Raw genomic sequence first — 19,289 nt, 5'->3', positions numbered from 1 at the left:
ATTTTGTATCTGTTCATTAAGCAAGATGAACATATTAAGTGCACATTTCTTACACTGGCAATGCAAAAAAAACCCACTTTAGTTACTCTTTAGTTACTTATTCATTACTTTGAATTAGTTTTTAAATGAAACGGTGACTCTAAATACATGTGATCAGTATTTCATGTTGATTTAATGATTTAAAAATGTACGTTACGCGCACGCGACGTGACATTTTGAGTGTAGCAAAAACAATATATACATAAAAAAGTAACATTTAAAGGCGACTTCTGATAGATCTCGAATGTAGAGCATAATTAATGTCTGTAAAGTTAAGTAAGATCAACATAATAAGTGCAATTTTCATATACTGACAGATATTTGAAGAACAAAATGATCAGATGTAGCTCAAAACCAGCTAATAAACATTTACAGTCATGTTCTGAATTCAAGTCATGATAGCGCATAAATACATGTTTTTTTGCAGTGTACGAGGGCCCTTTTGTTCTCTAGGCTCCTTCCCTACCGCCTCATCCTCCCCTTAACATCTCCTTCTCCGTCCTTCCCTCCTTCCTCTTTCTTCTGAACCATAAAACAATAAGTCTTGGATGTCTGTGAGAAGCCCGTGCTAATGCAGGCCATTAGCGTGTAATGAAATATACATTACACTATTACAGGCTGAAGGAGGAGGAGACGGAGACGGGGCCAAAGCGCAGCAAATAATAAAACATGCACAATTCAATTTCCTCCCCATTTTGAGTGTCTACGGTGGGACGCGATGAGTTACGCGGTGTACGCTTTCACGGGGCCCCTCCCCCTCCCCCGTGTGGTTATCGCCAGTACTTTCCAAAAGCCAAAGAGTCGTCATGATTTAATATGGGTCGACCGAACGCACCACACCTCCTGACCAAACGAGCGCACAAAGGAAACCGAGGAAACTGAGACGCCGGTGGGTTTTAAATACACTGCAGGAACGTCTAACCCAGTTGTAATGACAAATGGATTTATGTATTTAGTTATTTTTCTTCTATTTATTTTGATTTTTGTGTTCTGATGGTTTATTTTTGCCTCATTTTATTTGTCTCTGGTTTTTATTTTACTACATTATTTTGTGTATCTAAATATTTATTGAAACATTTATTCAAAAATATTTTTTGTTTTTAATTAACAAGTAATTTACTTTAAAATATCCTAATTTAACGTTTTAGGTTTACTGGTTTGAATCCATTTAATTTAATTTGTTTTAAGGTATTTCTGACAATATTTGATGTTTGGGTTAGGATTATTTGTCCATGGAGTAAACATTTATGAATTATTTATTTGAACATTTAAGTCAGAATTAATTTTTCACAACATGTGAAAAAATTTGATACAATTAAATTAAAAAAGCCATAGCAAGACTTAATTTCTAACCTCAAAGCCTGACTATTTTTTCTTAATAAACTATTTGTTTATTATGAATTAAGTCTCTGTTTATGCTTTATTAAGGCCAATTAAGATGTAGTTATTGTATGTATTTTTTTTATTTTTTTTTTGCAATGTAGAAAACCAAGGATTCCCTCTTAGCAGTTTTAAATAACCCACGTTTCAACATTAAACCCCACTAAACTCAATATAACGTCTTTGCAATAGTCAGACAGCTGCAAACAAGTGAATCAATTGACCCCTGACCCTCGCACTTGACCTCGTGAGTGGCTCGTCTGTCATGGCTGTCGCCGGGGTGACGGGGGAGAGCGGCAGAAGAAGTGACACAATGTAACACACGCGCTAATAGGCCTGCGTCTCCAATGACACACCGCGTATTCTGTAACGACGCTGAACGGGCGGCCACGAGCTAGCGTTAGCCGCAAGGCGCGCCGACGGAAACGGGCGTCGCCATCGAACGCTAATAGTGACAAATTGTTCATGTCGGGGGTGAATTAGTCCCTCTGCGTCCGACTCAGTGGGCACAGACACGGGGAGAGCGTGTGAACTCCTGACAGAACGGGCCGGGTCGGGGAATGGAACCGCGGACCGCTTGGTGCGAGGCGAGTGTGGACGACACCTTAACACCAGAGAATGAAACTCGATGTAGAGCATTTGGAAATTTGAGATTACTGTCATTTTTTCAAGTGCATATGACTACTCTTTTCACTTAAACGCAAAAGTTTGACAGTTTTGGTGAAATGACGGGCCAAATCTTGACTTTACACAATATTATAATTAAGTATGACTCCACATTTATTTAAACTGTCAGAAAATAATTGGTTTCTTGCACATAAATTGACCTTGCATTTTGGATGGTATTGTATGTATTGGTGATTTCCCTATTTTTTTTTGTATTTTTTGTTCATTTCTCAAACTGCCACTTGACCGACGAACCATTTCATCACCGGTTGTATCCCACTAAACGAAGTAATAAAAGCTGTCATGTGCACTTTAACCGCTTCTGTTTTCCCCGACATCGCCTGCCGAACGGGACTTTCTAATAAAAAATATCAACATTATCCACCGATCCATATGGCGCCCTTTGAGTACGTCATTGTGCATCGCTTACAAAACACAAGTACGCCATTGGAGACACGGGGGGCTTACAGTATTGAAGAGTTGCATGGGATATTGTTATATAAAGATATTGTATCTTCAAACTATTTGTACAATTCTAATACGCACGCTTTGCATTGTTTGTCTCAGCCCAACGGCCAATCAGAAATCGGACCCGTTGAGCCTCTGGTCGCCTGCAGCGCGTCTATCAACAGGCGCGGTCAAACCCAAAGGCGAGAAGAAGGAAACACAGTGTCTTCAAGGCTCCGAGTTGCCCCCCCCCCAAAAAAAAAAAAATTCCCTCAAGTTTCGTATTTACAAGGATCCAGAAAGTCGCCCCTTTGGTTTGGTGAAGATCCGAAGGGGGGAAAAAAAGGAGCCGTCAAATCCTCCGACTGGTTTCCCGGGCTCCGTAAATTCTGAGCCCCGCGTTTTGATTTTAAAGCATTAGAACAAAGAGAAGATATCTTTTTTGTAGCGTTTTTTCCGACGTTAAAATATTCCAGAACGACGAGGGGGGGGGCAAGAGGACGGGGGTGAAGACGACGGTGGGTGAGGGACCGTAGATGCGGATACGATTTTGAAGATTGCCTTAAAGTGTCCGATGGTAGCGTCACATCTTTTTGCACGGCTCCGCGCACACGTGCCAGCACACACGAAGGGGCGGGGTCGGGCGGGTGGATGTTGGGCTCGGCCGGGGTGAGCGGGGGGGGGGGGGCTCGCGGTTCAGCCCAGGATGTCCAGGTAAACCGGAGAGGCTTTGGCCAGGTTGAGCAGGAGGCCGTGTATCTCCTTGATGTTGAGTCTCATGTGCGGTTCCCTCTGCCAGCAGCCCAGCATCAGGTCGTACACTTCCTTGGGGCAGGTGCGGGGGCGCTGTAGCACACGGCCCTGCGTAATGCATTCGATCACCTGCGGGAGGACGGAAAACAGAGAGTTAGTTTGGACCCACCCCGACCAGCATCAAACAGTCAACAGGTCTACGGTACGTCCAGTCGGTGAAAGATGACGAGTCGCGACTCCCTTACGCCACCCGCTTGTCCCCACGGAGAAGGTACTCGGGGCTTTACAGTCAGCTGTTCACTTTCACCTCAAAGTCACAAACAAACTCAAAGACAACGAGGTGACGATTTTAAGATAGAAATATGGACGTTTTTTGAATGAGGTGCGAAAGAGGCGATTTTTGTGAAAACGAGACCCCATCGTCGGGGTGTCATCTACCATCTGTTCACAACTGTGTCCTCAAACCTTGGTCAAGCGAGAGATCAAGTCAATCAAATGAGGTACTTAACAGCGGCGAAAGAAAGTCAGGCAGATAACGAGAAGATTAGATTAACGACCCATAAACAAAGGCAGGTCATTTCAGGATAGAACTAGAACTGGCCGTCGTGATTTCGAAAACAGTGTTTGAAACCTTTCCCGCCTCGTTCCACCGCATGGCATGAAACACGTCGGGCCGAGCTACAGGTCAGATCTGCGGAGAGGCGCGGCTCAACGCAGTAAGGATGCATGTTTCGCAAGGAAAAGTTACAGAAATCAAAAAAATTGTATTTGAATTTTTTTTTTTTTTTTTTACATAATGCCATACTGTGGGACATTTCTACATCTCTTTAGAGACAAGCAGGTATCAGACGCCCAACCAGAAAAATGACTTTACAAGAAGGTTTAGATAAAGTTAGATGCAAAAAGTAGAGGTTATGAACTGAAGGAAACTCTGTGCGACCGAGTCTTAGGGACAAAAAAAAACTGATAATAAAAGAAATACAAACCTGCATCTGTTTTTATTGCGTTTTACGGAGTGCAATAAAAACATATGAATTCCGCTCGCTGCCCCGAAACCAAATCTATACTAGATTAAAACTGTGATGTTGTGGCTGAGCTGCAGCTACACACCAGCATCATCAGCCTGAGCTTTTATACTGCTCATCCTGTTTTATGGCAACGCTCACACTCAAGAACCGGCACATTTACACAAAAATAACCAGTGTAGCAACAGAAATCATTGCCATACGTGTTCTTAATCTCTCACAGTGAAATACGGAAGCCACAAGACGTCTTTTTCTGGATCTGATTCCGATTATGCTGGTATGTAAATGTAAGTGATGTCTGGTGTGTGTGTCTTTTTCTGTGAAATGGCGTTCCCTTGTGCCACGGGACAACTGTGAAGACATATTTCCCTGAGGAGACCATAAAGTAACTAACTAACTAACTAAAGTTCACCATATGTCTGGTCAGTCTTTGTTAAAAAAGAGAATCCCTCTTTGAACGTAAATGGAGGGTTAAGATTCAACCTTCCAGTCGTATATAACAGTGTCTTGAAACCCTGGAGTGGGAGACGCCCTGAGTATTCTGATGCTACTCAGGTACTCAGTGAGGAGGGAGCCAAAGTCAGGTTACAATAGGAGGCAGATGGCCCATTACAGGGCTGATAGTAACAAATAGGGTTGTTTCTTTATCAGGAGGTCCTGCCCAGTGAGCTTATTCACGTTTTGTGCGATATTTGAACCACAACCAAGACTTTTAGAGCCACACTTTAGCAAATTCGTGATGCCTCAATAAAATATCATCTTTTTTATTATCGTTATGGAGATAATTCCCTTAAAATATTGTGCCTTTGTTCGTCCCTTTATCAGTAAAAGCTTTAAAACGCACTTGGCTGTTGCATAATAAAAAGCACCTTCTGAAACATTCATAAAAGTCTCTCCTTTGAGTCCAGGACACATGCATCACTGTCCGACAGCTCAGACGATACGCTGTTGTTTTATATTACCGCATAATATAATTAGGCTCTTTAATATTTCCTGTAGGATTAAATGCCTTCTACTGGGGCCGTGTTATGAATATGAATGAACAAACTCCACTACAGCAGATGTCTAAAGTGCTGGGGAGACGCTTTTACCTGGAAGCCTCGATTCAGCAAATCCACACCAACCATTAAAATACATTTGTTCTTACCATTAAAAAGAGCTGATTTTACTAAACGTTTGAAATTCACCAGGTCGTACGTCATACTTGCTGCTGCTTTATCTCGCCCTTTGTATTTGCATTTGGAGCTTTAATGCAGGGGCCGGAGAGCGAAAAGTAACCGGTTCGCAAGCGCTGCTGCGTCCGAACCGTCTGAACGTGATTTATTGAGCGCTTTAAAACTGTGCAGCTGACCACAGCGCTGCACACGACACGGAAGAGCCAAATCACAACGCAATGAATCAGCATCAAAAGCAACGAGAGATCTTAAAATCGTTTCGAAAGTCGGTGAAAAAGGTGTACATGAGGGAGAAGGGAACGGGGCCATTTTAAAAATCAACACTGACCAACCCCCTAGTGGCCAACGGAGTGAAGAGGAAATTGGTGAGATGCGCTCATATCCTCGGGTTCGAGTTGAGAGTCGAGCGCAGAGTTCTGGACACGCTACAATAGTCCGGTTGCCTGACCAGTCACTCCCAACACGTTTTGACAGACGACTTAACAAAATCGTGTGGGTCTGGGGCTCGACCGCTGCGTTTCAATTTCTAGGGCGGAGTTTAGAGCAGAGACAGAACCAATCACATAAACCCAGAAGTGACGCAAAAAACGCTTAACCGGATATTACGTAGCCTGTGTCAACAAGGCGTGTTCCGCGTTATCCGTCCCCAAACGCAGAAGAAAATGTCTCCTGAGTCGCGATGACGCCCTTCGTATAACCGCATCTAACGCACGTTCATCACGGCGAGTAGAGCGGACTTTCCTGATCGTTCAAACCGAAGCGAGAGCAGAAGTAAACACTCGGTCACGAGCCGGGTCACGAGCCGGGTCATGAGCCGGGTCACGGGCCGGGTCACGAGCCGGGTCACGGGCCGGGTCACGAGCCGGGTCACGAGCCGGGTCACGAGCCGGGTCCGCCATCTTGAATGTTTTGGAACGGGGGTGAAAAGCGCTACTTCCGTATCTCAATGTGACGCGTTAAAACCTCCGACTGGGATTGGTCGGTAAATGGATGACCGACGATTTCATTGGCTCTGACTCGGGGTCCAGACCCTTACGCATTCGAACAGAATGTGGGCGGGGCTGGCGGGTCAGGCAAATAGTCCGGTCCGGTCGTTACAAAAGTGCGTTACAACATGTGGGGTGAGGCCTTTCCATACTCTCTGGTTTAGAACGAGAGAGATACAAAAGAAGAGACGTGTGTGGATGAAACGTGTTCATAAAGGACACAGGAGAGCGCTGCATTCAGCAGAGGAAAAGAGTCTGTGGAAGAATGAAAAGGTTTGCACAAAGTCTGTGTTGCTTTTGTTTGTGCTAATTATACGTTTTAACAGTTGTGTCGTTGTCGTCTTTTAATGGTGGTTGGCGGACAACTGAAAAGGTGCATTTACCGCCGCCTACTGTAGTTGTACGTCTTCTGTAGTATTGTGTGTTTTACGCTGTACTGTAAAAAAAAAAAGGGAAAAAAAGGAGAGAAAGAAGGAGAGAGAAAAAAGAGAGAAATAGAGAGAGTTTAAGAGTCGTCACTAGGCAACGGAGCCTGGCACTGGCTGCTCTGATAAATATATTTTGAATTTTGCTAAAAAAAAAGATATAGAAATATTATCATAGAATAGCTCATTTCTTAGGTTTGTAATTTCACTTCCTGTTTGTAATTGATGACATCACAGTAGGAAATGACCCAGCAAACACTCATATAATGTCACAATTTGTTTCATTTGACAAATAAAAATATATGAAAGCGACTTTATTTTGTTGAATTGATGTTCAGAGAGTCAAAAAATTTGTTTCTTTGTGTAAATTTTGTATAAACTTTGACTCACTTCCTGTCATTTTCAACTGCTTTTTCAACGTTTTCTCCACAAATACCTGCTCGATCGGTGTAAAACTATCATTTATATGTACAGCAGGTACAAATACACTAAATAAAGTCAAAATAATAACATTAAATCATTAAGATGGGCACTGATTCATTTGCACAATGTTCACGTGGAGCTGAAAACGTGGCTGTGGAATAATAATAATAAACGTGAATATTCGACCTGCGCAGCTGTGATAAGCCCAATGTTGCATCTTCTTGTTTGCTTTACGATGCGCACTGTGGAAATGTGTTTTATCTGTGTCTTATTGTGTTTGTACTGCTTTAGAACGGTTTGACGCAATAGACAATTTAAATGTTTGTAGCAGAATTGAAGAAAAAATTAAGTGAAACGTGAAGCGATTTCAATGAAGAAACTAATTTCAGAATCACAAAATATGGATTTGGAGACGTGTGCGTGATATCAGAGGTTTGCAGTTATATATTACGTGATATGTATATGTTTAAGGTGTTAATTAGACACTTGTGATGTAGGCAAACTCTTAATTCTTAGGTTTTACAAGAGAAATACACAGATTTTTACAGATATATTGAACACTTTACCACAAATGATCCTTTTTGGAAGCTCGAATACAAGTTTTCTTTGTTATTGCTTATAATAGAAAAGCAAATTGTCTGACATGTGCACCCACGAAAACATCATTTGTTCTTAAAAAGTTAAAACTATCAGCATAGATCTGTTGACAAAGATAAGATGATGGTTTAGTGTGCATGAGTGTGTTTGGGTCAGACGGTGAGAATTGTTCATTTCATTGTCTAATTTATTCCTGTAAATGTTTGAAAACAAGCTATTTGAATTGAACTTTTGAAGAGCATCTCGGTTTTTATGAGCAATGTCGCTTCAAGTAAAGACTAAATTAAAGAAAGTGTGTGCGCGGGGAGTGAATAATGGCGGTAAAGCTCATTTGAGTGCCAGGGAAAGCGAGATAAAACGCACATGCATAATATTTCCTCTTATCAGTGGTAGAAAACGTTTCAGAGGCTGTTTTTGAAATGGAGGCGCTCCTGGACGGATGGGGACGACTGTACACCCTCTAAATCCTGTTATCATTGTTTTTAAAGTGGTTGGGTTTGAAGTCTTTGTCTCCTCTCTCTCTGATGTTGAACCATGACAGAGAGACCACTGTCTGGGGGGAGTGGCTGCAGTTATGTGCACGTTTCATCTAAAGCGGCGCCCCCTGATGCACATGTGACGTGTATGTCACATGTGCATTAAAGCGTTCAGTTTGATGTCGCCATCAAACTGAACGCTTTAGTCACAACTCGCGATTGTGCAATATTCTATTCATGTAAATATGTCAAATATGTTCAAATGTAAATGTATTTCTGTTTTTACTGGGGTTTTGAACTGGTAAAATGATGATTTATTGTATTTTATTCTTACAGTGTTTATTATGGAAGTTTATTTTGATATTTTTTCTGCCGTGATTAAAGTGATTCTGATTCTGATGTTTTTCAGTCACATTTTCACAAACAGCTGCATTTACTGTGCAGTGCATGATGTAAATTACATTTATTTAATTTATTTAATTTATTTAATTTATTTAATTTATTTAATTTATTTAATTTATTTAATTTATTTAATTTATTTATTTTATTTATTTTATTTATTTTATTTATTTTATTTATTTTATTTATTTTATTTATTTTATTTATTTTATTTATTTTATTTATTCTGTTTAAGTATTTTTATTTTATGGTTATTTATTGTGTTGATTAGTTGGTTTTATTTCATTACGTGCAGCACTTTGGAAACTCATTTTTTAAAAGTGGATGGATTAAGAGCAACATGAATGTCTTTTCTGCTTTTAGGCATCTTGATGTCTCAACTTCAAACATTGTGAGCAGAACAATTAGAAGTGTGTGAGTCTGATTAAAGCATAATCAAAGCCATTTCAAACACTAACCTTTTAAAAATCAACTTTTTACCATCACAGACTAATATAATTTCCTTGTTGCACGTCAGTTTTACGGCTCCTGAACCAGTGCGAGCCTCAGAGTATTTTAAGATTCAGCCGCTAACATTTAGGCATATTTGTCCCAGATATTAACCGCCAACTCTACAAAATCACACCATTTTGGACAACAAAACACACATTCATTCCAAACTGCACGCCCCATTCTTCCAGTGCGACATTCCTCTGACAAGACAGAACGGATGCACCAAAATGGACTTTGTAAACAAGAGTAAATGTATTAAATGTCTTAAACGCTGGCGCATTGGCCGACTCATATTTAGTCTCATGTCTGAGGCGTTGTTCGGACATCGCAGGGTCACGTGAGGTAAAGGCGTCAGATTTCAGGCTAAAAGCAGATTTTCATGCACCGGATCTCGGTCACTCTAAAGGTCACGACCCGTGTGGGAGCGTGTGTGACCGGACGTGTGATCGCCTGGTTCCAGTGCGTGGGCTCGCCTGGTTTTTAGGGTCAGAAGGTCAGCGAGGAGAGGGCCATTACAGTGGCTTCGTGAGAAGGGGCAGAGAGAAGGGCAGAGAGAAGGGCGGAGAGAGGGCGGAGGGAGGGCGGAGAGAGGGCAGAGAGAAGGGCAGAGAGAGGGCGGAGAGAGGGCGGAGGGAGGGCGGAGAGAGGGCGGAGGGAGGGCGGAGAGAGGGCGGAGAGAAGGGCAGAGAGAGGGCGGAGAGAGGGCGGAGAGAGGGCGGAGAGAGGGCGGAGAGAGGGCAGAGAGAGGGCGGAGAGAGGGCGGAGAGAGGGCGGAGGGAGGGCGGAGAGAGGGTGGAGGGAGGGCGGAGGGAGGGCGGAGAGAGGGCGGAGGGAGGGCGGAGAGAAGGGCAGAGAGAGGGCGGAGAGAGGGCGGAGGGAGGGCGGAGAGAGGGCGGAGAGAAGGGCAGAGAGAGGGCGGAGGGAGGGCGGAGAGAGGGCGGAGGGAGGGCGGAGAGAGGGCGGAGGGAGGGCGGAGGGAGGGCGGAGAGAGGGCGGAGGGAGGGCGGAGAGAGGGCGGAGAGAGGGCGGAGAGAGGGCGGAGAGAGGGAAGAGACAGGGCGGAGAGAGGGAAGAGACAGGCAGAGGTTAGGAGCAGAGGTAACAGGAGAGGTCTGAGGGGGCGAGGTGAAGGAGGTGAAGGAGGTGAAGGAGGAGGAGGAAGAGGTCGCATCCTGGAAACTAGGTCGGACGTAGTCGATTATTATTATTGCATGTGCGGTAACTCAACTGAAAGACTTAATTATGATTATGATTCTCTATCTACCTATGTGACTATCTTTCTATTTATCTATCTATCCATCTATTTATTTAAACATCTATTAATGTATCTGTCTATTTATGTATCTATCCATCTATATATCTATTTATGTATCTTTATATGTATATATATATATATATATATATATATATATATATATATATATATATATATATATATACATATATATCTAGCTCCAATTGAAGAATAATGAAAGCCACTATCTTTAAAAAATTCAAATAAAAAACGTTTTATTGTCACAAACTAATGTAATTTCCTCGTATTAGTCTAATTTCATGGATCAATTATTATTATTATTTATTATTTATTTTATTTTTTGCACCTGCAATGACAGGTGACGGTGCCAAAAGTAATATCTGGGTGAGTTAAAATGATTTAAATTAAGAACATATTGTCTTGTATTATAAGTGACAGTAGTAGAACAGCTGAAGGGTCAATACAGGTCGACCTTCATCACTGTGAACTCTTCTGCTGGTTTAACGTGAGGTCACAGTGCACCGCCTGTTCATCCTTTTCATATTTCATATTTCAGACGGATGCTCCCGGAGGTGTTTAGAACGTGCAGTGAAGAGTGTTGAGCAGAAGCGCGTCACCAAACCGTATATCAATGCCATAAAACGGTGAAAAAGAGGTGAATGACCTTTGACACGTCTGCATCAAACACGACAGCATTTAGGGACGACTGTGAGTTCAGGGGCTGAGCTTTTCATCAAGTGTATTGTTCATTTTTTTAGATGAAATAGCGAGTATAAGTCAATCTGGAGTATAAGTCGCAACAGCCAAAAAATGCATAATAGAGAAGAAAAAAACATATATAAGTCGCACTGGAGTATAAGTCGCATTTTTGGGGAAATTGATTTGATAAAATCCAAGTCCAAGAACAGACATTTCATCTGTAAATGCAGTTTAAAATAATAACATGGTAGAGAACATGGTGAATAGGTGTACGTATGCTAACGCTAACACCTTCAGCTACATGACGTATGCTAACGCTAACACCTTCAGCTACATGACGTATGCTAACGCTAACACCTTCAGCTTCATGACGTATGCTAACGCTAACACCTTCAGCTACATGACGTATGCTAACGCTAACACCTTCAGCTACATGACGTATGCTAACACCTTCAGCTACATGACGTATGCTAACGCTAACACCTTCAGCTACATGAGGCACAGACAGAACTGTGGTAAGTGTCTGGTATGTTAACGTAACATATGAACAGTTATTCAGATAACTATAGCATAAAGAACATGCTAACAAGTTTACCAAAGCATCAGTTTTACCCCAAATCACTAAATCCATTGAATTCTTCTTCCTCTGTGTCACTTCTGAACAACTCCACAAACTCCAGAGGAAGAGGAAGTGCAGATTCTTCTTCTGCGTCGCTTAGGCCTAGAGCGCCCTCTTGTGGTTGTCAGTGTGAAAATAACTAATAATATCACATATAAGTCGCTCTGGAGTATAAGTCGCACCGAAAAAGTCCAGAAAATACGTTCCTTTTGAAATAAAGTAGTCAATAGAGTAGGAATTCAACTAAATCTCGACCGTCTTTCCTCCATCTTCTTCACCTCCACCGTCTTTCCTCCATCTTCTTCACCTCCACCGTCTTTCCTCCATCTTCTTCACCTCCACCGTCTTTCCTCCATCTTCTTCACCTCCACCGTCTTTCCTCCATCTTCTTCACCTCCACCGTCTTTCCTCCATCTTCTTCACCTCCACCGTCTTTCCTCCATCTTCTTCACCTCCGTCAGAGCCTAAACTTTGGGCACTTTTCTTTTTTCTGAAGAGCTCGGCGCTCTTTCCTCTAATGCTGGACACACTGGACCAAATCTGACAAATCTGGGAGTCCACTTTCAGACCCTTTTGGTTATGGCCATCTGGACCCGTCTGAGCAGTGGTTACTATGGTTACTGTGTCTGAAAAGGCATCCTCATTGTCTCAAAGGAGTGTTCAATTTGAGCTTTTGATTATTAGCATTACAGTCTGGTGATGTTAGCGCCTTTGTTGCTAATTGCACTCATCCAGACTAATAATCACGCGGCCTGATATTGTATTACAAAGATAAAAATCATATTCATTCTTCTTCGTGTATTCCAGTGTATTTCCAGTGTATTCCAGAGTATTCCAGAGTATTCCAGAGTATTCCAGTGTATTCCAGAATATTCCAGAGTATTCCAGAGTATTTCAGAGTATTCCAGAGTATTCCAGAGTATTCCAGAGTATTCCCACACATTTCAAGATCTGAATCACGGTTTCCAGAAGAAGTGTGTGCATTGTTTGGAATTAGTTTGACATTTCTGACTTTGTTCTGTGCTTTTATTGTGTAGTTCAAGTCTGTACATTTAGAGTTATTTGAGTTTAAAGTCTGTACATTTAGAGTTATTTGAGTTTAAAGTCTGTAAAATTAAAGTTATTTGAGTTTAAAGTCTGGAAAATTAAAGTTATTTGAGTTTAAAGTCTGTAAAATTAAAGTTATTTGAGTTTAAAGTCAGTAAAATTAAAGTTATTTGAGTTTAAAGTCTGTAAAATTAAAGTTATTTGAGATTAAAGTCTGTAAAATTAAAGTTATTTGAGTTTAAAGTCAGTAAAATTAAAGTTATTTGAGATTAAAATCTGTAAAATTAAAGTTATTTGAGTTTAAAGTCTGTAAAATTAAAGTTATTTGAATTTAAAGTCTGTGAAATTAAAGTTATTTGAGTTTAAAATCAGTACATTTAATGTTAGCTAAGTTGAATCCACATCTGTTACGTAGCTACCATATCGTAAGCAAGGGCCAAAAAACTAAAATTACACAATAGTTATAATATGACAAATAATATAATAACGGCACCAGTTTTCATTCACGGATTGTTCTTTTAAACTGACAGAAAATTGTGATTCCATTTCAAAACTCAGCTCAACCTCCGGTAACTTTCTACTTTTATATTTCTATTTTTCTTCACAAACTGCAGCACGACAGATGTAAAACTATGATGAATATTTACCACAGGTTCAATCCAACCAAACCACTCCAACAATATGAGCCCTTTCAGCAGAGAGAGAACATGCAAATGCTGCTCCGAGTCGCAGCCTTAAAAGCTCACACGCAGTGACACGTGTGCGCTCTGGACGCTGCATCTCATACATGTCATATCCACACGCCTCGGAGCCTCGCACCGGAGCCTGAACCAGGAGCCTGAACCCGGAGCCTGAACCAGGAGCCTCGCACCGGAGCCTGAACCAGGAGCCTGAACCCGGAGCCTCGCACCGGAGCCTGAACTAGGAGCCTGAACCAGGAGCCTGAACCCGGAGCCTCGCACCGGAGCCTGAACCAGGAGCCTGAACCAGGAGCCTGAACCAGGAGCCTCGCACCGGAGCCTGAACTAGGAGCCTGAACCAGGAGCCTGAACCCGGAGCCTCGCACCGGAGCCTGAACCAGGAGCCTGAACCAGGAGCCTGAACCAGGAGCCTCGCACCGGAGCCTGAACTAGGAGCCTGAACCAGGAGCCTGAACCCGGAGCCTCGCACCGGAGCCTGAACCAGGAGCCTGAACCAGGAGCCTGAACCAGGAGCCTCGCACCGGAGCCTGAACCAGGAGCCTGAACCCGGAGCCTCGCACCGGAGCCTGAACCAGGAGCCTGAACCAGGAGCCTGAACCCGGAGCCTCGCACCGGAGCCTGAACCAGGAGCCTGAACCAGGAGCCTGAACCCGGAGCCTCGCACCGGAGCCTGAACCAGGAGCCTGAACCAGGAGCCTGAACCCGGAGCCTCGCACCGGAGCCTGAACCAGGAGCCTGAACCCGGAGCCTGAACCAGGAGCCTGAACCCGGAGCCTCGCACCGGAGCCTGAACCAGGAGCCTGAACCAGGAGCCTGAACCCGGAGCCTCGCACCGGAGCCTGAACCAGGAGCCTGAACCAGGAGCCTGAACCAGGAGCCTCGCACCGGAGCCTGAACCAGGAGCCTGAACCCGGAGCCTCGCACCGGAGCCTGAACCAGGAGCCTGAACCAGGAGCCTGAACCCGGAGCCTCGCACCGGAGCCTGAACCAGGAGCCTGAACCAGGAGCCTGAACCCGGAGCCTCGCACCGGAGCCTGAACCAGGAGCCTGAACCAGGAGCCTGAACCCGGAGCCTCGCACCGGAGCCTGAACCAGGAGCCTGAACCCGGAGCCTGAACCAGGAGCCTGAACCCGGAGCCTGAACCCGGAGCCTGAACCAGGAGCCTGAACCCGGAGCCTCGCACCGGAGCCTGAACCCGGAGCCTGAACCAGGAGCCTGAACCAGGAGCCTGAACCCGGAGCCTCGCACCGGAGCCTGAACCAGGAGCCTGAACCCGGAGCCTGAACCAGGAGCCTGAACCCGGAGCCTGAACCCGGAGCCTGAACCAGGAGCCTGAACCCGGAGCCTCGCACCGGAGCCTGAACCAGGAGCCTGAACCCGGAGCCTCGCACCGGAGCCTGATCCCGGAGTCTGAACCCGCTCGATTTACTACCAGAAGCGTTCACGTTTCTGTCTGACCTCACTGGCCCAGCGGCTGTGAAGTGCATTTAATAGAAGCCACTTTGTGTAGTAGCGGCTGCAGGAGGAGCCGCTCTCTCTCTGCACGGTCTCTGGCAGTGGAGTCTCTAACTATTCAATATAAAATGCATGTTTACAAGCTGAGCAATAATGATATGGTACAAGATGCTATTGTCCATATGCTGCACTTTACATACACTATATATAGACACACACTTATTGTACACGATAGTGTGCTAGCCTTTTTCTACTTGCTTTTCGAGTTCATTTTAAAGGTCAAAGAGTATGAACTATTTGTATTGTTATTGTCCCTTACACATGCTCCTAAGAACCGTATATTCTGGACTATGAGTTGGACCTTTTTTCATAGTTTTGGCCGGGGTGCGACTTATATGTGATATTATTTATTATTTTCACATTGACAACCACAAGAGGGCGCTCTAGGCTCTGAGCGACGCAGAAGAAGAATCTGCACTTCCTCTTCCTCTGGAGTTTGTGGAGTTGTTTAGAAGTGACACAGAGGAAGAAGAATTCAGTGGATTTAGTGATTTGTGGTAAAACTGATGCTTTGCTAAACTTGTTAGCATGTTCTTTATGCTATAGTTATCTGAATAACTGTTCATATGTTACGTTAACATACCAGACACTTACCACAGTTCTGTCTGTGCCTCATGTAGCTGAAGGTGTTAGCGTTAGCATACGTCATGTAGCTGAAGGTGTTAGCGTTAGCATACCTCATGTAGCTGAAGGTGTTAGCGTTAGCATACGTCATGTAGCTGAAGGTGTTAGCGTTAGCATACGTCATGTAGCTGAAGGTGTTAGCGTTAGCATACGTACACCTATTCACCATGTTCTCTCATCTGTTATTATGTTAAACTGCATTTACAGATGAAATGTCTGTTCTTGGTCTTGGATTTTAGCAAATATATTTCCCAAAAAAATGCGACTTATATATGTTTTTTCTTCTCTATTATGCAGTTTTTGGCTGGCGCGACACGAAAAAGAACAAAAACGTCGTGCATAATCCACATGATCCATCAGGATGTTTGCCCTGAATCCTCCAGAAAAGCAGAGCTAAACAAACGTCTCTGCACGACATGTTGGCCAACTAGAAACATACTGATCTTCATTAGAGGAGAAACTCGTAACCGGGACAACCAACGTGCGCTTGAACGCTTGGCTTGAAACGGATCTAATTTTCACTTTTGTTATTTGCATTTCTTATGCAAATTTTGAAAATATGTGCATTTTGTGAGGGTTGAAACACAGTTTATGACATCACACATCAGGGAAATTCAATGTATTTGACGCTCTGAGGAGAGAGGAGTTTCTAAACCAGGACTAAAGCAGGTCTAAAGCAGGTCTAAAGCAGGACTAAAGCAGGTCTAAAGCAGGACTAAAGCAGGTCTAAAGCAGGTCTAAAGCAGGACTAAAGCAGGTCTAAAGCAGGTCTAAAGCAGGTCTAAAGCAGGTCTAAAGCAGGACTAAAGCAGGTCTAAAGCAGGACTAAAGCAGGTCTAAAGCAGGACTAAAGCAGGTCTAAAGCAGGACTAAAGCAGGTCTAAAGCAGGTCTAAAGCATGTCTAAAGCAGGTCTAAAGCAGGTCTAAAGCAGGACTAAAGCAGGTCTAAAGCAGGACTAAAGCAGGTCTAAAGCAGGTCTAAACCAGGTCTAAAGCAGGTCTAAAGCAGGACTAAAGCAGGTCTAAAGCAGGACAAAAGCAGGTCTAAAGCAGGTCTAAAGCAGGTCTAAAGCAGGACTAAAGCAGGTCTAAAGCAGGACAAAAGCAGGTCTAAAGCAGGTCTAAAGCAGGTCTAATGCATGTCTAAAGCAGGTCTAAAGCAGGTCTAAAGCAGGTCTAAAGCAGGACTAAAGCAGGTCTAAAGCAGGACTAAAGCAAGTCTAAAGCAGGTCTAAAGCAGGTCTAAAGCAGGTCTAAAGCAGGACTAAAGCAGGTCTAAAGCAGGTCTAAAGCAGGACTAAAGCAGGTCTAAAGCAGGTCTAAAGCAGGACTAAAGCAGGACTAAAGCAGGTCTAAAGCAGGTCTAAAGCATGACTAAAGCAGGTCTAAAGCAGGTCTAAAGCAGGTCTAAAGCAGGTCTAAAGCAGGTCTAAAGCAGGACTAAAGCAGGACTAAAGCAGGTCTAAAGCAGGTCTAAAGCAGGACTAAAGCAGGACTAAAGCAGGACTAAAGCAGGTCTAAAGCAGGTCTAAAGCAGGTCTAAACCAGGTCTAAACCAGGTCTAAAGCAGGTCTAAAGCAGGTCTAAAGCAGGTCTAAAGCAGGTCTAAACCAGGTCTAAAGCAGGTCTAAACCAGGTCTAAAGCAGGTCTAAAGCAGGTCTAAAGCAGGTCTAAAGCAGGACTAAAGCAGGTCTAAAGCAGGTCTAAAGCAGGACTAAAGCAGGTCTAAAGCAGGACTAAAGCAGGACTAAAGCAGGTCTAAACCAGGACTAAAGCAGGTCTAAAGCAGGACTAAACCAGGTCTAAACCAGGACTAAAGCAGGTCTAAACCAGGTCTAAACCAGGACTAAAGCATGTCTAAAGCAGGTCTAAAGCAGGTCTAAACCAGGTCTAAACCAGGTCTAAACCAGGTCTAAAGCAGGACTAAAGCAGGTCTAAAGCAGGTCTAGGGCAGGACAAAGCAGGTCTAAACCAGGTCTAAAGCAGGTCTAAACCAGGACTAAAGCAGGTCTAAACCAGGTCTAAACCAGGACTAAAGCAGGTCTAAAGCAGGTCTAAAGCAGGTCTAAACCAGGTCTAAAGCAGGTCTAAAGCAGGACTAAAGCAGGTCTAAAGCAGGTCTAAACCAGGACTAAACCAGGTCTAAACCAGGATTAAAGCAGGACTAAAGCAGGTCTAAAGCAGGTCTAAACCAGGTCTAAAGCAGGTCTAAACCAGGACTAAAGCAGGTCTAAACCAGGTCTAAACCAGGACTAAAGCAGGTCTAAAGCAGGTCTAAAGCAGGTCTAAACCAGGTCTAAAGCAGGTCTAAAGCAGGACTAAAGCAGGTCTAAAGCAGGTCTAAACCAGGACTAAAGCAGGTCTAAAGCAGGACTAAACCAGGACTAAAGCAGGACTAAAGCAGGTCTAAACCGGGTCTAAACCAGGATTAAAGCAGGTCTAAGCCGGGTCTAAACCAGGACTAAAGCAGCTCTAAAGCAGGACTAAAGCAGGTGTGAGGCCGGCCTCACCTCGTTGTTGGAGAGCTGGTACCAGGGCTGTTTGCCGTAGGTGAAGATCTCCCAGAGGACCACGCCTAAGCTCCACACGTCGCTCTCCGTGGTGAACTTCCTGTACATGATGCTCTCCGGGGGCATCCAGCGGATCGGCAGCATGGTGTGCCCGCCCACCTGCACCGCCGACACGGGTGCAGACAGGGACCACGCCCACAGTGCAGAGGGGGGAGGGGGGGAGAGGAGGGACAAGGCAGTGTTAGTATTAGCATTGACATTCACAGTCAAAAGGTAAGACACTGCAGGTAGGGAAAAATACACTGGGTACAATTTAGAATTTAGTTACCGTAAATATAAAGTTATTGTCATTTTTCTGACCCAACAACTAAAATTTGAATGAATAAGAGTTCTGCAGTGTCTCCCTTGAAGCACATCGGCCACTGAACATAAAATCTGAGCTCTAAAGATGTTAAACTAAAAGGTACATGCAAAGGCGCATGCACAAGTCTTTGATACTTATTGGATGGACTTGGCAGTACTCCTACTCGCACTACAGTATAGTAGTGTACTGTGTGTATAGTGAGACTGTACACGCAGGGACTGAAGTACAGCGTTTAAAGGACACGTCACTGAACCTTAAACACGCACATTCACTTTGGCATTTTGTTTTTCTACAACTTGAAATAATGTAGAGATTGAAAACCACTCGACTTTCTACTCGTCAGGCGTTCCCTCATCTGGGTTTGTGTTAGCACTCCATCACTGGCGGCAGAGGGAATGACCATAGGGGGAAAAAACAAAAGCTAGCCCGCCCCCAAGATGCTAACACTAGCAAGGAGTTGTAACGAACATGATTGAGTGCTTTTTTTAAGGCTCAGAGGACAAAATAAAGCATGAATGAAACTTCAGGTATGTTTTGGGAACGATGTTATAACACGGATAAATGCTCAAAAAAGTGAATTTTGCGTTTAAATCATGTGACACCTTCTATCATTTGAATGTATTTGTTTTTTTTTAAAGCTAATTCCCCTCACAGCCATTGACGTTGTTG

The 19,289-nt window shown here is 43.7% G+C and overlaps 1 protein-coding gene across 1 annotated transcript in view; it reads right to left on the bottom strand.

The window, feature by feature from the left end:
• Window positions 1-3,188: 3,188 nt before the first annotated feature.
• Window positions 3,189-19,289, bottom strand: part of ntrk2a (neurotrophic tyrosine kinase, receptor, type 2a) — a 185,350-nt gene continuing 169,249 nt past the window's right edge. The window contains exons 19-20 of the mRNA XM_072433062.1: window positions 18,257-18,415; window positions 3,189-3,414 (exon numbers count right to left, since the gene is read on the bottom strand). Of these exons, the coding sequence (XP_072289163.1) occupies window positions 3,229-3,414; window positions 18,257-18,415 (345 nt within the window). The 3' untranslated portion in view covers window positions 3,189-3,228. The remainder of the gene's footprint in view (window positions 3,415-18,256; window positions 18,416-19,289) is intronic.

The sequence above is a fragment of the Eucyclogobius newberryi genome, unplaced genomic scaffold (assembly GCF_026437365.1).
Source record: "Eucyclogobius newberryi isolate DKJ021-1_F unplaced genomic scaffold, fEucNew1.0.hap1 SCAF_6, whole genome shotgun sequence".
NCBI lineage: Eukaryota > Metazoa > Chordata > Actinopteri > Gobiiformes > Gobiidae > Eucyclogobius > Eucyclogobius newberryi.
The sequence above is the reverse complement of the archived record's forward strand: the minus strand, read 5'-3'. Positions and strand labels throughout refer to the sequence as shown.